General features: G+C 38.7%; 2 protein-coding genes across 3 annotated transcripts; both read left to right on the top strand.

The window, feature by feature from the left end:
- Positions 1–36: 36 nt before the first annotated feature.
- On the top strand, positions 37–8,911 carry LOC5520139. The gene is made up of 7 exons (XM_032365275.2): positions 37–553; positions 2,791–3,033; positions 3,771–3,867; positions 4,255–4,320; positions 4,640–4,671; positions 4,784–5,047; positions 5,774–8,911. Exons 1-7 carry the CDS (start codon positions 484–486, stop codon positions 7,756–7,758), a joined length of 2,757 nt encoding a protein of 918 aa, XP_032221166.2. The 5' UTR covers positions 37–483; the 3' UTR covers positions 7,759–8,911.
- A 1,129-nt stretch (positions 8,912–10,040) lies between these two features.
- LOC5520140 (cytoplasmic phosphatidylinositol transfer protein 1) lies at positions 10,041–16,075 on the top strand. 2 transcript variants are annotated; one of them, XM_048719387.1, is made up of 10 exons: positions 10,041–10,213; positions 12,519–12,667; positions 13,275–13,363; positions 13,473–13,480; positions 13,581–13,652; positions 14,062–14,160; positions 14,250–14,309; positions 14,690–14,785; positions 14,923–14,986; positions 15,477–16,075. In XM_048719387.1, exons 1-10 carry the CDS (start codon positions 10,166–10,168, stop codon positions 15,563–15,565), a joined length of 774 nt encoding a protein of 257 aa, XP_048575344.1. In that variant the 5' UTR covers positions 10,041–10,165; the 3' UTR covers positions 15,566–16,075. The 2 variants fall into 2 exon arrangements, with proteins under 2 accessions (XP_048575344.1, XP_048575345.1); XM_048719388.1 differs by having other exon boundaries at positions 10,057–10,213; positions 12,524–12,667.
- The last annotated feature ends 2,393 nt before the right edge of the window (positions 16,076–18,468 follow it).

Below are 18,468 nucleotides of genomic sequence, written 5' to 3' on the forward strand. Positions count from 1 at the left end.
ACGGTATAAACTTTGTTGATCTTTAGAGTTCTGCCCACATTTTTGTCATTATAAAGGTCCCGACTGTCTGGGTCTTCACTATCAGGATGAGAAATTCACGTTTGTGGTTTTTGGTTGACGGAAAAGCAGTAAAGTTTCACGTTTAGATTCCCTATCACCTGACCCAAGGGGAGCCTGGACAGTGTGATTTTGTCATAGCACCGAAGGTTGTTAGCAACTTACGTCACATAAAATTCGAGCGAAGTTCGAAAAGGAGTAAATTGCAGCAGCTCTCTGCAGCTGATCGGATTAAATCACCGAGGAACATCCTGAAGACATTCGACAAGGATTAAACTCTGAAATGTGCGAATATGGGTAGAAGAATCACCGTAAATAACAAGTTTTAGCTGCAAATACAAACGCAATGGCGGTCCAAGATGTGTTGCTTCGCGTCCAGGTTCTCCTGTGAATCATTCAACCAGTCATTCAATTTATTGCTTTATTATGGAAAAACAAAGTAGAATTTGCGTTTGGATGTTTCTTCTAGTGGCCATTTTGGTATTTCCTTCGTCAGGTAGGGTTTTTTTAGAGTTTAAAAATCTTATTGGTTTTTTGGTCGAGTTACTCTCGTTCCCTTCCAAAGTCGAGTTGTTTATCTATGGGGGCTGCACGTTTCGCACCAAATAACAAAATATTAATGTTATTTGACTGTATGCACCCTCTATTCGAACAACAACGAAACTGCAAATAATTTCCTATCTTTCGGGATTTTTTTAGCAATTACAAGGGCATAATTTCGCCTCACTTTTTCGGAAATCTCACGCAACGGAAATAAGTATCATCATTTTCTCTTCAGAACTTCGTATGCTAGACCAACAGAACTGTAATGTTTACCATTATATCACGTATGAAAGCATAAACGTAATGGTTTATATTATAACTCACATGTGATAAACCTAGTTAATCCACTAAATCGTACATGTTGTTCGCGTTGTTCATTATTTTGACGAGGCAGTTGTGTTCAAAACAAATGGATTTTCGTCAAATATCTCAAAGTAGGTTTGTAAAAACATTCTTTAAATCTAACCGAGTTCGCGACCTCGGTATTATTGAACTGTATTATTTTACTAATTGGACTCCCCTTAGCTCCTTTTGGCCGGAAAAGATAACAAGAATGAATTTTTCTATTTCCAGATTAATTTATCAGAGGCCTCTCCAGGAAATAAAAGAAATGGGGATTAAATTTGTCTGTCTGGAGCGAGAGACAGATTTAAAGATTAAAATATTCTAAGCGAGATTTAGCGATGACATATGTCCTTTTTCAATTCTGGACCACGTATTGTGAAATTTAAATGCTTGTTTTTCTTTACAAGATGTATAACTGTGAAGTATTATCATAAGGACTAGTGTAGTATTTTATTTAGTATTTTCAATTAGTAAGTTGATGAAAAAAGTATAAATCTCTTTATGTGTATTAGTTAAAAGGCTCATGATGCCATAAACACCCTGAATTGCACAGCTTTTAGGGCTTTCACACATTTATCTGTCTTTTTGTTTAACAATGTAAACCTAGAGATATTACATTCAAAAGATTTATTCAGTCAACCTGGTTGAAATGACAACTAGCATGATTTCTAACCCATTTTGATAGTTTTACAACATTTGTGATAGCAGGAAAAAAGTGCTTAATCCCAATATAGGGTCAGATTTGTGATGATGATATACAATATTCTGCTCAAGCACCCAATATCCTTGACTCTCAACTTTTGCTATATTGATTATGTAAATCCTGGTCATTATATACATTTCACATCCTACAAGTGTGTCATCAATTTTAGAATGCCACGTAGAGATCAGACATAAGAAGATTCTTTTTATCCAAAATATAGACTGCTTGCTTTACAGACTGTATTGCACAGCACAGATTTTATTTTAATATTTTTGGCTGATTTCATTTGAATGTATAGTCATGATTAATTTGTGGTCAATAATTCGAATATTGTTTTATTTATATCATTATTTGTATAGTATTGTGTGCCTTGCTCAGTGTGACAGGGTTAATACTAAACATGATGAGCTGTGCTTTAAATCTATTGCATTAGTAGTCATTAGAAAAAGTTTTTTTTTTTGTGTGTGTGTATGTATAAAGATCTTCAAACTCTTGGGAAAAGAATACAGAGCTTTCTATGCTGTCAATTATCAAACTGTATGCTAATGATTCCACACAATGCTATTATAAATTTCTTTAAATGCCTTGGTTTGAAGCATGTCCAGTTTACTTAACCTGTTTGAAAATGTAAGTGGATAAATATAGTCTGTGACTGTCAATACTGCAGTTAGAATTGTTATGATCCATTACTACATAAAAACAGTTCAGATTTTATTCCTAAGCAGTTAGAATTAATAACAATATTGCATGACTGATTTCAAACAATGACAATTTTTAATTAAAATTTCCTTATTTTTTTAATTACCCTGTAATGCAAGCAATGCTTTCTGCTCAGAGGATAGAGCCTTTTGAGTATAAGCTTTCAGGAATACATACTTTAAAATATAAATAAATACTATGTTCAGAATAATTTAAAAAAAAGTATAGCTGGCACATATATTACTTGAAAGAAAAATGTCATCAATCATAATTTGTGCAAAAAGCTAAAGCATAAAATACCTATCTTTTAATATTTACCTTTAAATAGTTCTTTAAAAACAATGTAGAAAGAAGTGAAGGAAAGAAGATATGTTTTTTTTAAGTTTTTTCTTAATTTTGTTGTGCAAAATTTAAATTTTGTTTTGTTGTGTTATTTATTCCAGGCAAGCAGCTTCTTAGAGAACCTGATACCCCACCAAGCAATGCACTAGATAATGCTGTCCCTACCGCACCCTCTACCCTCTCTGTCAAGATACAGAGCACCCCCCTGGAAACCACACCTGCCCCTGCAGCCCAGGGGGGGCACACAGCAACATACACCCCACCCCCCTTGCATGTTACTGCTGGGAGCAGGACAACTGCTAATATTACAGTGCTAAAGGGTCAAAAGCCAGAGCAGAAAAGTGGTAAGAGATTGTCCTGATGTGGATACAGTGGAACTTCCATGTAATTATATTTATTGTAGGGATGCAAGTTATATCATCATTATACCAAGAAAAATGTTAAACCAAGATTTTTGCCATATACTGTACTGTATTTACTCGAATAGGCACCCTGGCACTTATTAAATTATTTGGCTCTCAGGCCGAGGGAGGAGCTTATTTAAAAAGGTCAAATTTCCCACCAAAGGCAAAATAATGTTTTTTATTAATTCAATATCAATTTAATATTACTACATCAGTTTCTTTTCTCTATATCATTATTACAACTTGAAGCAGCTTTCTTCAATGAAATTTCTTCCATTAAATATTCATCTCTTTCTTGTCCAGAGTCTATGAGCTCCAGTGCTTTATTAGAACTACATGTGTGATAGTCATTTTACTCAGTTACTTAAAACCTGGGGAGGGGGTGCGCTTATTCAGGGGAGGCACTTATTCTTGGAAGGTGCTTATTCGACTAAATACAGTATTTTACTTCTTGAAGAACTTAAAGTTGAGATATTTTGTTGAGATATTTTTAGGTGTATTCTCCTGTTTTGTACATTTGAACCTCTACTAAGCAGCAATGTCTCTAACAGAGTTAGACTCTTTCTATTGACAATAACCACCCTGTCTAGGTAAAGAGAAGGTAAAAATACATATCCTATCAGGCCGTATATGGGGAACCCCCCCATGAGTGCTGATGACTTATGTATTACTTTCAGATGGTCTCCCATATTGGATCTACATTGTGATTGGAATAGCTGTTGTAGTGATCATATCTGTACTTGTTGGTATCCTCTACTCAAGGTTTCTAAAATGGTATGGTTCTTCAGAGCTTCTTTTTGTTTCTTTTGATAAGCAAAAACACTGCAAAAATGCACTAACACGGCAGAACCCATAATACAGTAGGTGTAGGGGTCTGAATTTTGCTGGCCAACAAAAGAAAGCAGATATCTTTAACCCATTGCCTAGTTTATAGAGGATAAGGGCCCCAAGCCCCTCTCCCCTATATTTTTTTGTTCAAACTATTCAAACACCTATTGCCATGTATCAAAACAAGACCCTCAAGAAACACTCAAGGCTATGGAACCAGGGAACTCAAGAAAACACTTTCTAACTATGTTTTTACAGTATCCATATAAATATTTCTCTGTTAGATGCACCACAAAATATTCAAGAATTCTTTTTTATTTTTTTATTTTCCAGGAAAGACCATGGATCATATATGGTTTGGGATGAGACTGACCTTGAGACAAGTCCAGCATTTACCAGGTATTACGATCTATTGCCACACAGACTGTGAGGACGAGAAGAAGAACTGTTTTAACACAATCGCACTAATAGGTCAACTTGTATTGCCAAAAACGTTGTCTGATCACTTCATATATTTTACTTTCAAATCCAGCACTTCCGCCTTCCGATAGGCTATAACTTATAGCCTACAAGTCGACCAACCAATCAGAATGCAGTATTAATGAGACCATTAGTGTGATGATTTGACTAATGTTCAATCTCCTTGATACATGCTCACATTAATTAACAAAACCTACTCTATTTTATTAGTGACTCACATATTAATATTTGTCACCAGGGAATCAGAGTTTCTTCTGGATAACCTGACAGGTGAGCTTTACCAATGTGTGAAGGCATAAGCACTATAATTCTTTGTCTTGTGTCTTTCTGTTTTTAGTCACTGTGATGATTGAGTGTAAGACCAATTCTACTTGTTTTTCAGCCGAACAAGAGCTGGCCAACTCTGAACTCCAACAGTATGAGATCCCGCTGGACTCGATCAGCCATACCCAAGTTTATGTTAGCAGTACCAAGAAGGTTGCACCCAAGAGACCAAGCCGGGATGAGAAAGGGACTCCAAAGACGACGAAGGAGCAAAAGAAGAAAGAGGGGCAATACAATTGCCCTTCACTGACGAAGTTCACCAAGCGAGGAACTGTATATAATTCAGTGACGGATACTTGTATGACAAGTGTGATGAGCGAAGGTAAGAGTGAGGACTATAAGCTTATTGTTTTAATTTGCATAGCACGCAGTTGAACTAGCCTCAGCCTCTGGCTTCTATTGGCTGAGCTGCTTGTCGGTTAATGAACTCTCCTTTGATATGCTGCTCGTCCTGAACAACACAGAATACGTGACAACAGAGGGCTGTTACAAGAAGCCGGGGGATGAGGCTACAGCAGAACCTCGCTAACTTAAACTAAGTCCAGCTCCCTTTAGCTCAAACTTGCATTGGAAGTCATTTTTACTTGAATAACTCGAACGCGAGTTAGAGGTGTTTAACGGTATTACACACCCATATCCACCCACCCATATAATTAACTCCAAGAAAGAAAGACTCGTTGTAATAGGTTGAATGGATGAGTAGGGTTGATCGTTAATGTATAATTTCTGGCTTGCTATAAAACTCTTTGGGCAGTTTTGGCAAAAAAACAATTATTATATTCCAATTCAATAAATGCTGGCATAACACTCAGTAAAGATCATGACCGTGTTAGGCGTTGCTAACATGCCAATATTTTGGCTAGCGGAAAAGCTAATGTGTCATTTTTCACCAGTTCTATTGTTTTACGGAACATAAAATTGTTATATTCCAGAGAAAATTAATAGTGATGTAATGTTCATTGAAATCCATGGCCGATTTTGGTCATTGCAGGAGCATATGCGGTAGTATGTGTTGTATTGTTGAGTAACATTTCTTTATCTATTCCAGGGACAATAAATGGCGATATTACTCTGAGTGGAAACACCCTTGCGGCCCTATCGAACCCGGCTTTGGACAACTATGGGTCCTTACGTAACGAGAGCTCTCCCTTCTCCGCCATGGGCACACTCTCGCCCAAGAGCACCCTCTCCCAGCGGCTATACGGCAGTCACATGACGAGAAGCACCTCCAATCTTCTAACACCAACGCCGACAACGCCTCTAAGTAGGAGGTTTTCAAAAAGCATGGACAAGTTGCGACTGTTCCACACCCTACCGGAGATGAAACCCAAAAAAGGGCGCAAAAGACCCCTCCCGGAGCTTCCCCTGAATCAGCCAAGCCTCGTGAAGTCGGCAAGCTTTGGCTGCAATGTTAATAAGATTGTCAACAATAATAATTACAATGCAACCTCACCCGTGCCGACGTGGCACCGAAAGATGTCGCTTGATGCCCAGCCCAAGAGTCCTCCACAAGAAAGTCTCGTCAAATCTCTGCTGTTGGCACACCGATTCTCGAAGTCTCTAGACACGCTCTTGCTCGTGCGCAACATCGAGAGAACTCCAATCGACATCGACATCTATCATTCGTATGAGAGCGTGAAGGGCAGGGAGGCGAAAGAGGTGGAATACGCATGCGTGGATGACAGTCAGCCCGCCTCGCCGTCCACGTCTGAGAGCAGTAGAGGGTCAGAGGTTCGTAATACCACGTCCGTTGATAATAGCGAGAACGTGTATGCAAGTGTGAGCGATTCTGGTGAGAACACTGACGACGAGGAGAATTCTCTCGGTGTGTCAGGGAATCCCCATAAAGAAAATGCTTTCACACTGTCAAAAGTACAGTACGGTAGCCCACCCCCACAAAGTAGTCCCCCACCTTGTTCCCCCACTTCAGAGAATTCCCCATCAGAAATTCCAATTGATCTGGGGGATTCCCCGATAGAGAGGACACTCACCATGTCTTCAACATCGAGCACCCCCGCGTCTCCGTACGCCTGCGTGAGGATCAGCCAAATTCCTGGACTCACCACCCTTGAGCGACTTTACGACCAGGAAGAGCATGGTACGAGTACTGAGAACTCGGGCAACAGCGTAGAGCCCCCTGAGCACTCAGGATCATCCCTGGGCATGGCGGGACCGGAACTGCAGCTAAACTCCGCCAGGTCTAGTACTCACACGTATCTTGAGCTTTTTCCTGATGAGGAAAACGCGGATTGCGGCGTGGACCATACTGATAATTTGGGATCCTCTCTTGGGATGACAGAAGCTGGTGTGCGGCCGGATTCCGCTAGGTCTAGTATGCACACATATCTTGAACTTTTTCCTAGTGAGGAAGACTCGGGTAACTGCGAAGACTCCACTGAGAATTCGGAATCCACTCTGGGAAATGATTTGCTGCATAACTCCGCTAGGTCTAGTACGCACACATATCTTGAACTCTTTCCCGACGAGGAAGGGAACAGAGATAGCGTGATCTCTGAAACTAGCTCCGGGTACGCACGACCTGTAGATTTACTGCCTGTCGTGAAGTGGGTTGAAGGAGACACTGTTCAAGAAATAGGTCCCGGATGTGATGCAGATTCCAGGAATAGGGATGTCCAGAAAATCGACCCCATAAAAAGTGTTTTCAAAGTAACCAATGGGGATGCCCAAGAAACAGATTCCAGGAAAGGTACTTTCCAGGAATCCAGGAAGAGTCTGACAGACTTTCAGATACCAATCGATACGAGAAATCCTTTCCAGACTTTGGATAGGAAAGGGGGGTATGATAACCCCGGGCAGGCTAGTGACGACGACGAGAAAGAGACGACGAGGGGAAAAGCCCCCGAGCCGATTTACGAGAACACGAAGGACGGCCAATGCGGTAGTGCCGTTTACGAAAATTCCAATGTGGCTCTTGAGGCAGTGACGTCAGAAGGTGTCGGTTTGGCCCAGGTTAAGGTTAGGCGCGCGGGTGATGTAAGACGTGAGAGGGGTGAAGACGAGTCTGTCGTGTAGAGCTGGGTTATCTCGGAGGGACGTAAGATAAGACTTTCTAGGCTGGGTGAACAAATACTTAAAAAAGGCGTTTGGTTTTCTGACAGACCCGGCATATCTTCTCACGTACAAAACAAAATCATGCCCCCATGTCCCCTTCCATTTTCAATAACCAGCTTAGCTTAGATAAAGTGAATATTGAAGCATTGTTTTAATGTGGAAGTTACATGACAAATTATTATAATTTTGTAGATACTCCTTGCAAACGCACGTGTTTGAAACGTGACTTTAGGCTTAATATCAGATGTCGTGCATCTTTGGGCCAATCCTATGATGTTGATCTACACAAAACATACACAAATTTCAAATAAGGGCTCCATATTTCGTGACCCGCATTGCAAAAAATATAAGCGAGAACTTTCCGGTCTCTGAAAGCAATGTGAAAGCCCTGACACTACTTTTTTAAAAGCTCTTGTCAGCCACACCTTTGTTGATGTTTCATATTATTGAAATATGACATAACATGACATTACATTAAAAGGATAATAACCATCTAAAAACAAATTTTTACAATCATTTACAAAATTCAATCAGAAATATCACCAAAGCTTCCCCAAATCATCCGATGTTTTGTCACTTTCAGTATTTGAGAAATGGCGCGGCTGACAAAGCTTTTTTTAATAATACTAACTGTGTCCTGACATAGAGATTGGAAAATGATAAGTGCTGCATCTGTTATGAGCCTTATATTGCTCATTATTTGACTCTTATCCCAGATGAAAAAAAGATATATTTTAATTAAGGTTACGGGTTTTGATCAGGGCAACGGGTTTTATTCACGATGGCAAATTCTCGAAGTTCCATTTTTGGGATGATGTCCCGTCATCCCACGCAGGACGTGGGTTTCCATGGGAACAGCTGATGTTATTCTTCTCTGGTAGAAGCTGCATTGTTTCATCCCCGTGATGAGAGAAGAATTGTTTTTTTACTGCTGTCGATTGCAAAGCAGTCGACATTTGGGTCGGCACTATAATTTGTAAAAAGAACGCGCTATTTCAATATTTTAGTGGGTCATTTAGAAGACAATATTTAATTATATATTTAGAAAACATATTTGTACGTCTTTGTGCTACTATGGTTTTGTAACCTGATTGAATAAATGATTTAGCCAAAAGTCACGTCTTTCGATTTTTTGGCCTTTTACACATACCCAACAATCCCCCCCCCTCCACCGGAACCAACATCCCTCACCCCCTCCCACACCCACTCCGCCTTATGGTTGCTTTTGCACGGAAAGTTATTTTATTTCGAAAATCTCGAAATCTGTCCAAATCATGCGGAATACCTAAAATACCCCTACATAGCATGTTTTGTATGTGAACATGAAAATTTTTGAATTTAATTTTAGTTAATTAAAACTAAGCTCCTCGGCGCATATTGGGGACTCTATTATAGTCACTCTATTATGTTATACAATTACCTCAAGTACTCACCGAAATTTACATTTATTTGCCGTTAGCCGCCAAGTGTGATTATAGATATTACTGCTCCCATGAAAATCTTTCCATAAAAAAGATAAAAAAAACAAAGGCAAGTCCGGGCGGGGAGCTACTCCGACCGCCGGGAGGCTGAGAGGGAGTGTAGCAGGCCCCTTGAATGGCCCCCGAATTTGTTTTGCTCGCATCGCCTGCATGCTCGCTAAAACTTGCATGCTTGCGAGTATCTTAGTGTCATCGGTGCGACCTTCGCTATACCAGTATACCAGATTCAAAATCATGTTTGTTTATTCAAACTTTCTTTTAGATACTACACTCGCTTTGAGCCTGGCCTACCTCGTTTAGATCTAAAGATGCCAGTATCTGAGACTCACAAAAGACAGCTGTAAACTCCCGTAGCCTGCGTACCATACGTTTCTGTATGATTTTAGGGGGGGGGGGGGGGAGAATAAGAAGAGAACGAGTTTTTTTATATTTTATATTTTTTTTATCGTCAAATGAGCATATAGAGTTGTCTAGGATCACGGTGATACTTGGCATTTTGGCCAAGTGCTGCCTTCATCAGCTTTGCGACGTCGGTGAATATGTCTCTGTGATTCCAGAAATTGTATATATAAATCGTAGAATCCAATATAAATCGTATAGACCATCAACACGTATTTAGGCGGGCGGGGGTGGCCACCGGGTGGCCGTGTAACCAGGAGAACATGTTATGTTTTCGCGCCCTCGCATAATGTGACGTCATGGCGTCTCGGTCCATTGCCATTGCTCACTTGACGGTAGGTCTGTGTTGACGTCACGAGGCGCGGTCAGTCGCTCGTATATAAGCCTTCTAAAAGCCGCCGCGTAAAAGTAGACCAACACTCCAACAACTTTGAATATGTAGTGGATAGAGAAGAAATTCGCGCAATTTCCGGCCCCATACAACCAGCATGATGTTAAAAGAGTACAGAATATGTATGCCTTTGAGTGTAGACGAGGTAGGTCTAAATGTCAAGGATTTGGGTCGCCGCCAACTCATCAAAGTTGTTTTTAGCAAGCCCGTCACTTGAAACGTTTACTACGATATTACGATAGCCTTTTGCTGAGTAATTCTGCCATAAAATTGTCAAAAAATTAACTGAAACTCAATCCCTGCTATAGCTAAAAGGTTGACATCTATAGTGTTTTCATCGCTGTCAATTTTCCTGTACGCTCGTTCTTTTTTGTGATGATGTCAGTGTATTGATAATGAAACCCCACGAGCCATGCGATTTATCGGAGGAAATCATCAGACGCTATGGCAAATTTAACAAAAGCTAATGGATCAAAGTCGAACACAACTTCATGACTCATCATGATTAATTATCCTACTTTTTCTCTGGATTTGTACCACTGCATAGCACATTGTTTTGCAAAGACTGTTTACCCACAAATGAACAGCCCCCTCTTAGCAGTTTATGAGTAATTCGAGATATGATCAAAGATTGTATTCAAGCAAAATTGATACCATTACTTTTATCGTAAATGCCCATCTACTCCAAATGGCTTTAACTTGTGCCCTGTTCTAACTAAATGGATGCCTAATCGTTTCTTGATCTACGAGAAATTTTCAGAAGTTGAACCTTGTTATCAAATTTCAAAAATATATCAACATGGTTGCTTTTTGGTCAGATTCAAGAAATATACCATTAAAATTTTCAATATTTTACGCCCCTCAAAGACAACCACTGTTATTTATCCTTTGAGTTTGAATAATTGTATTTGTCTTTGTAACCTTTTTTTTTCATCTCAAACGATGCGCTTGCTAACCTTGTGTAAATATTTTATTTACTTTTTATTTCATTTTTAAATCCGGGTTTATTCAAGTTTTTCTCTGATGTGAGTTTTACTTTGTTTACAATTTTTAACGCAGTTAATTTTTTAAAATAAATAATTCATCATTTTAGAGAGTATTTCCATGCCATACCCCCATTCTGAGAATGGCCCAGTTTTCATATTGATAAAATAATAATATTGTACTTTTTTGTTCTTTTTTGTTTTAGGAGTGAACGAAAGTGCACACATTGTGTTTTTATGCATCTTCTTATGAATTTTTTATTTCCTGCTGGCCAAGAAATTATTTCTTATTCTTTGACCAACATCATTTTTGTTGATTGTCTTTTAATCCAATTATTCTTTTCCCATTAACCACATTTTTTTCCAATATGTTATATATTTTTTATTTCCAAACACAAGTGCAGGGATATGGATTTTATTTTAATGCATATAATTTTTATCATTAAAAGTCTTAACTCCTTTTACTACTGTTACTTCTCCTACTTTTTATGTGAAAAATATACATTACTACTGTATTTTTCTACCTTTTTCAGCATAAAGAAGCAAATTGTATTGAAGTGCATATTGTAAATTCTAGTTATTATGCATGTCTTGCATTAATTTTTAATCATCATCTTTCATGTATTATCATTAAACAGCATTTATTACTCAAAGTGAACTAACTTTTATTTATATCAAAATTGCTACTCCTGTTTTAAATTAAACTGTTGATTGGGATGGTAAATTTTCTTTATTTATTATGGTTACTTGTTGGATAATGACCCTGACCAATATTTTACAAATTATATGTAAAGGACAAGTAGGGAAGTGACTGTGCCCCCTCTCCCCCCCCCAAAAAAAAATAATATCATTAATAAATAATAATAATAATAATAATAATAATAATAATAATAATAATAATAATAATAATAATAATAATAATTTCAATATCTACATAATAATAATAACAATATAAGAATGATCCTAAAACTTTGAACTATTTACACATCTATAAGGTATATTAAAATAAATAAATAATTATTATTTATTATTATTTATTATAATTATTATTATTATTTAATAATAAAAATAAGAATATAATAATAATAATAATAATAATAATAATAATAATAATATAATAATAATAATAATAATAATGGTAATAATAATAATGGTAATGGTAATAATAATAATGGTAATAATAATAATAATAATAAAAATAATAATAGTAATGGTAATGATGATTTTTAAATTTAGTTGGCATTGCTGACCCCTAGATCCACCGATAACAAAGCAAGGCGGGGCCTGTCACAAGGCAAGGCGGGGCCTGTCACAAGGCAAGGCGGGGCCTGTCACAAGGCAAGGCGGGGCCTGTCACAAGGCAAGGCGGGGCCTGTCACAAGGCAAGGCGGGGCCTGTCACAAGGGAGGAGGGGTGACCTTGATTTTGCAAGGGTGCAAAACATTGACAGGTTTATTTTTGGTTTAGTACAGAGTTGGGCAATTGTACATGATCAACAGACATAGTCATGATCAAAGCGAGACAGGAGAAGGTGTTCATGTTGTCAAGAATGAGGCGTGTGAAGATAAGGAGCATGGAAATGGCCAGTTCACAGAGAAAAGGGTTTATCTGTCAAGGTATTTATTTCTGATTATTTTTCCACAATGCTCCTAGTTTGTAGAAGAATCACCCTATATTGTCACTTTACTGTAGATTAAACATTATGTAGAAAGGAGAAAATCAAATTCTGAGATAAAAACTCAAAGTAGCCACGTAAGTTTATCTGTCAAGGTATTTATTTCTGATTATTTTTCCACAATGCTCCTAGTTTGTAGAAGAATCACCCTATATTGTCACTTTACTGTAGATTAAACATTATGTAGAAAGGAGAAAATCAAATTCTGAGATAAAAACTCAAAGTAGCCACGTAAATTTAAAATTGTATGTTATTTACCTAATTCAATTAAAAGAACCTTCCTCAAGTTGATAGAAACCCATGCTTTATCACACTTGGCAGCAACATAGAAAGGCTAAATTGCAGCTGACAAAGGCTCTTTAATTCAAGCTTTGTTGAAAGGTGTGTTAATCAATGCTAGTTTGTTGATGAAGCGTTAACAGAGTTAACAGACCCCCGCTCAAAATCTAAACAAAACCTTTGAGTGAGATCTGGGTAGTGTCATGCCACCCAGTACGTTACATTCCAGTTTGTTGCTTTTGTTGATGCTTTTGTTTCTTCTTTGTTAGTCGACTTCCAAGCTGGGTCAGATCATACATACCAAAGATATTTTATATAGTAGAAAAAGCATGGAATTTTTATCCTTTCACAATAACAGGTATAGTTTTAATGTTGTCAGTTATGGAGACAGGTTTGTTTGTGAGTGAAACCTGACTAACTTGTTACTCTTTATTTCATGTGCTGCCATAATACAAATCACATCACAGAATATTATGTAAGTACTAAATTCAAGATCCTCAGAAGTTTTAATAGTTTTATCTCAGCTGGCTGATTGTCTGCTTTAATATGAATACTGTATCTGTCTTTCATTTTAGTGCTCTTTTTTACCAAGATTCTCAATCAAAATAGAAACCAGATATCTTAATGATAAAGGTTGTACAGAAAATGTGAGTACTGTGCATGAAAGTTTACTTTATTTTGTTTTTACATGTTTGGGACAGCTTATCAGTATTTATAATGTTGATGTTACAAACCACCAAAGTTGGAGTCAGGCATGGGCCAGTTTTCTGAGCTTAACAACATTTTTGTGAAATCTCTTGAAAAGGAAAAAAGTACAAATATACACTTGTTTAACCATATGTTAGCAAAATTTAGGTAGAAGCTTAAAGCTGAAAACGGCCCAGGAACATCCCTTGGAATCAAATATGCTTGTCAGGGCCTTTTGTAATTATTTTCCCTATCAAACTGTAATTTGGTGCAAAAGCTTTCATTTTTTGGAGCCTTAGAGGTTGTAGCTAATTATAAGCCTAAATACTTTGCACTTATTTGATTTTAATTACTTTATTATTTATTTAGTGTTTTAATCTCAGTCCAGAGGAACTGGAGAGTAGAGAAGTTATTCCTGTAGACATTGCATTTGATGAGCTGCCAGAAAAGTATTATGTAGCAGAAGAGGTATAATTTTTAACATCTTCCTTACCATCATCACCAACTTCATCATTATCTTCACTATGATCCTCATTCCTTTTTTTCATGTACTGCAGGACTGCAGAACGTTCAAATCCGCAGTGACGGGGAGAGGCCCACTTGAGCCAGGATGGAGAGTAAGTTGCTAACAAGTCATATGTCTACTTTGTGATCTCAAATGACTCTTTCCCACAATGGCTGCCGCTGCCACAAGTGCACATGTGTTAAAATTAAGCTGATTGTGAAGTGAGCATTGGCACTATACATAGCATACTCAGATTAGTAATGCTGGACAAAGTTTTATTATGTCAACTAAAATATTTGCTAAGAAAATGACAAGGCTTACATTAGGTATTTTTACGTAATGTATCATGATATAAATGACACATATAAGAAAATCTAGTCAGCCCTCATGGCCACCAGTCAACATTACTGTTGAATTATATAGTATACCTGCACTGATCTTTATAATACTGTCTGACAAGTCTGTACTGATTATCCTGAATTCTCTCTACAGGATACTAGTGACCCAATTATGTGCTCTTACAAGCTCGTCAATGTCTCATTTGATGTTTGGGGTCTAAGTCAACGAGTAGAAGCTTACGTACATAAGGTAGAACTGTTGCAGATGTTGTGTGCATTATTCCTTTCACCTTTGCTACATAGTTTACTCTGATACATTTCAGGTGTTAAAAATATATATCTATACTGTATTTAGCAAATGTTCTAAGTTTATGTTTGTTCGAAAAGGTTGTCCAGGATATTCTGTTGGTAGGCCACAGGCAGGCATTTGCATGGATAGATTTGTGGTATGGTAAGTAAACAGCGAATAAGCTTTTATGTGGTGATACTTTTAAGTACTATTGAATTAATGGTTTCAACGTTTCTTACTGCTTTTTTTCTACTGTTTCAATGATAAGAATCTGTTTTGCAATGTTTTGGTAAATTCTAAATTTTCCTTAAAGGGCATCTATAAACAGCCATCATTTTGTCATCCTAGCAAAGTATCGAATGAGAAAGCATCCATTTTCTTCGGCTTCTTTTTGGAGCTTTTGGGATATTTTGGAATAAATTTGGTTAATAAAGATATTTAAGGTTTTAGATTTTTTCAATTCTTCCAATGCTGGCTGAAAATGGCTCTTTAAGAAATATTTCAAACACCTTTTTTTCATGACATAATCCAGAACTAGAAGTGATGCAAAAATTCATTTGTGACGACTCCTGTATAACAATAATTTAAAGGTTACCATTTATTGTCACCCTTACTAAGGTTGGGCAATTGTTCTTTTGTATTATTTTACTAGAAATGGATATCAATGATGTTCGAGAATATGAAAAAACAATGCAGGAAAAGACAAATAACAAAGTGGCTGTTGGTGTTGAGGAAAAGTGACAGAAAACAAGAATGAAGCCAACTGAGAGAGCTCAATAAACTAGCATCTTAAAAGACTAGGCAAATCCCAGAGAGTACTCGTAATGCTAAGATGCCTTATGGTTTTGAAAAAAAATTTCCTATCAGTGTATTAGTCTTCTCCCTAAATATAGTACAATGCTGTCATTTAGAAATGCTTTACAATAGTGTAAATTAACATTATTAACATAACACTTTCTCTAAATTATAACCATTGATATATAAATGCAACAAATATTCACAACATCATTTTTATATCATTTTATTTACTCTCTAAACTTTTGAAACATTGAGCCTCTTGGCAGTCTAATGCATAATGTAAATGAAAATACAATTTGACCCAAAGCTACCTGAAAGTGCAACAGGTTTATATACTTTTTCTACATACTTGGAAAAGCTGTGTAAAATATCCACCTTGCAGTAATTAAATAGGGGCATGCAATTCCCTGACATGTACATAAGAATTGCAATAATAAAGTTAATTTCGTTCAATCACTGCCATCATTCTTCTTGGAGTTGTAGACATTCTTGAACAGCCACTGCCTATTTTTGAACATGTGTGAGCTATTTGCAGCCATGCACAAGAGTTGAGCACTGGGCTCACCAAAAAAAAAACTTACACTACTTAGCAGTCCATGATTTGATTGTTTTCTTCGAAAGAGGTACCAATAGGCTAATATAATACTTATTTATTAACCCTCGAACCACGTTTGTTTGATTTTGTATATTTTGTGGTTCTGGCATTGTTTTGAGTTCAGAATTTTCGAGCTCAAAAGTGTACATGCTATATAATTTTACTAAGTATGCTGTGTTATTTATACAGATAACGCCTGCTTTTGATGGAGCCCTAAATATATTTATCATCCTTTTAGTTTTAAAGCTAATATCATAAATTACGCAAGATTTTTCAGTAAACATAAACAATTTGTTGTCCCTAAATATGCAGCTATTTTTGTTTGGGATAGCTCAAATTGAAGGTAATAAAAGCTTCCAATAGTTAGTTTCTGGGTCAAACTGTTAAAGAGAACCTATATGAACTATTCTTCCATCGCTATCAACCCCTTCACCCCTAAGCACATAAATGTGTTGCTCATCAAAGACAACCACTGCGTTATCTAAGGGTGGGGTTTATGGGGTGCTTTTAGTAGGGCAGTACCTTAGCAAGTAGACTGTCGTACCCTGTAGCTAGCCTATAGCGCAGTCTGTAGTCTGGTCTTTAGTGTAGTTTGCTTGCCCTGGTCTCTACTAGGCTCTCACCTGTGGCTCCAAGCAGCTGTAGCACGTGCAGCGGCCACACCCCGGCAAACCGACAGGCGGGCTAAACCAGGTGAGGGGCCAGGGACCTTGGTCCTCGGTGCGTCCTGGGCATGCCAGCCCTAGCGTGTGAAGCCTGGATCTCGGCAGATTGTGCGGACGAACCACATTGGTGAAACAGTCATGAAGGCGACTTCCGGCAACGCATTGTGGAATGCGCTAAGAGCACAGTGCGGCACACAGCACTGATGGCCATCCACTGCATCCTACCTATCTCCAGCCGTCTCGACTCTGTCTTGCCACTGGATAAAGATAGGAACGGACGAGAGAGTGAGGACGATGATGCTCAAGTCTTCCTCACTATAATCCAAGTCACGCGCAAGTCATGACATCACCCCCCAAAGTCCTGCGGCGATGGGCGAACAACGAAGCAGAAGGTGCGGATACACTAGAGCTGTAGTTGTAAACCTGCACGTAGGCGGTTCAGGCCATAAGGTCGTCCTTCATCTGACTGTGTCAGAGATGGAGCTCGGCAGCCCCCTGAACGACTGAGCAGCCCTCTTCAGGACCGCACTGCTCACCTCCCTGGCATGAGGACGGGGCTAGAAAAGGTGCCTCAAACATTGCCAGTCACACCCACCTCTGGTCAGCTTACCGCGGTTGACGGATATTTTTTTTTATTTCTACGCGACCTGTTCTCGAGACCTTCAACTCTGGTCAGTAGTTGGTCTGTCGTCTCTCTCGTTGCTACGGTCTCTAACCTTTCTGTTATTTCAGCGACATCCTCCTCTATGCTGCCCACCCCCGTTTCAAGGTCGGTTAGGCCATCTTTGAATTTTTCACACTCGCTTTTCATGTTGTTTACGTCTTTTCTAAGTTCTAGGCAGGCAACGCTGTTCTCTATCACTCTCACCCGTTTCTCTACTCTTTCCAGCGTGTCGCATATTTTCTGTAAAACACTTACAGTCAGAAGCCATTTTCAACAATATAGGAAACTCTCTGTTCGGTGCCAGCAGGTTTTCAACTCCGAGCGCCTTTGAAAAGAAAAAAATTACTCAAGAAAGCCGGAGCCGTCGAAAAGCGTGACTACTCTTCGGCTGCCATATGCTAATCTGCACGTAGGCGGTTCAGGCCATAGGGTCGTCCTTCATCTGACTGTGACAGAGATGGAGCTCGGCAGCCCCCTGAACGACTGAGCAGCCCTCTTCAGGACCGCACTGCTCACCTCCTTGGCATGAGGACGGGGCTAGAAAAGGTGCCTCAAACATTGCCAGTCACACCCACCTCTGGTCAGCTTACCGCGGTTGACGGAGATCCCACACCTGCGGTCGAACAACACAGAAGAAAAAGAAAACTGCACCCATGACGATCGGATCCTGGAATGTCAGAACCCTGTTGGACAACCCTCACGCTGACAGACAAGAACGCAGGACTGCTCTCATCGCCCAAGAACTCGCCAGATACAGCACCGACTTTACGGCTTTGAGTGAGACAAGATTTGCAGATGAGGTTCAGCTCACAGAAACTGGCGCTGGCTACACCTTCTTCTGGAGTGGACGCAGTGGATGGACGTGAGTCGGGAGTTGGATTCGCTGTGAGAACCCCTCTAGTGAGGCCACTCTCCAGTCCAC

Source organism: Nematostella vectensis, chromosome 12 (genome assembly GCF_932526225.1).
Source record: "Nematostella vectensis chromosome 12, jaNemVect1.1, whole genome shotgun sequence".
Taxonomy (NCBI): Eukaryota; Metazoa; Cnidaria; class Anthozoa; order Actiniaria; family Edwardsiidae; genus Nematostella; species Nematostella vectensis.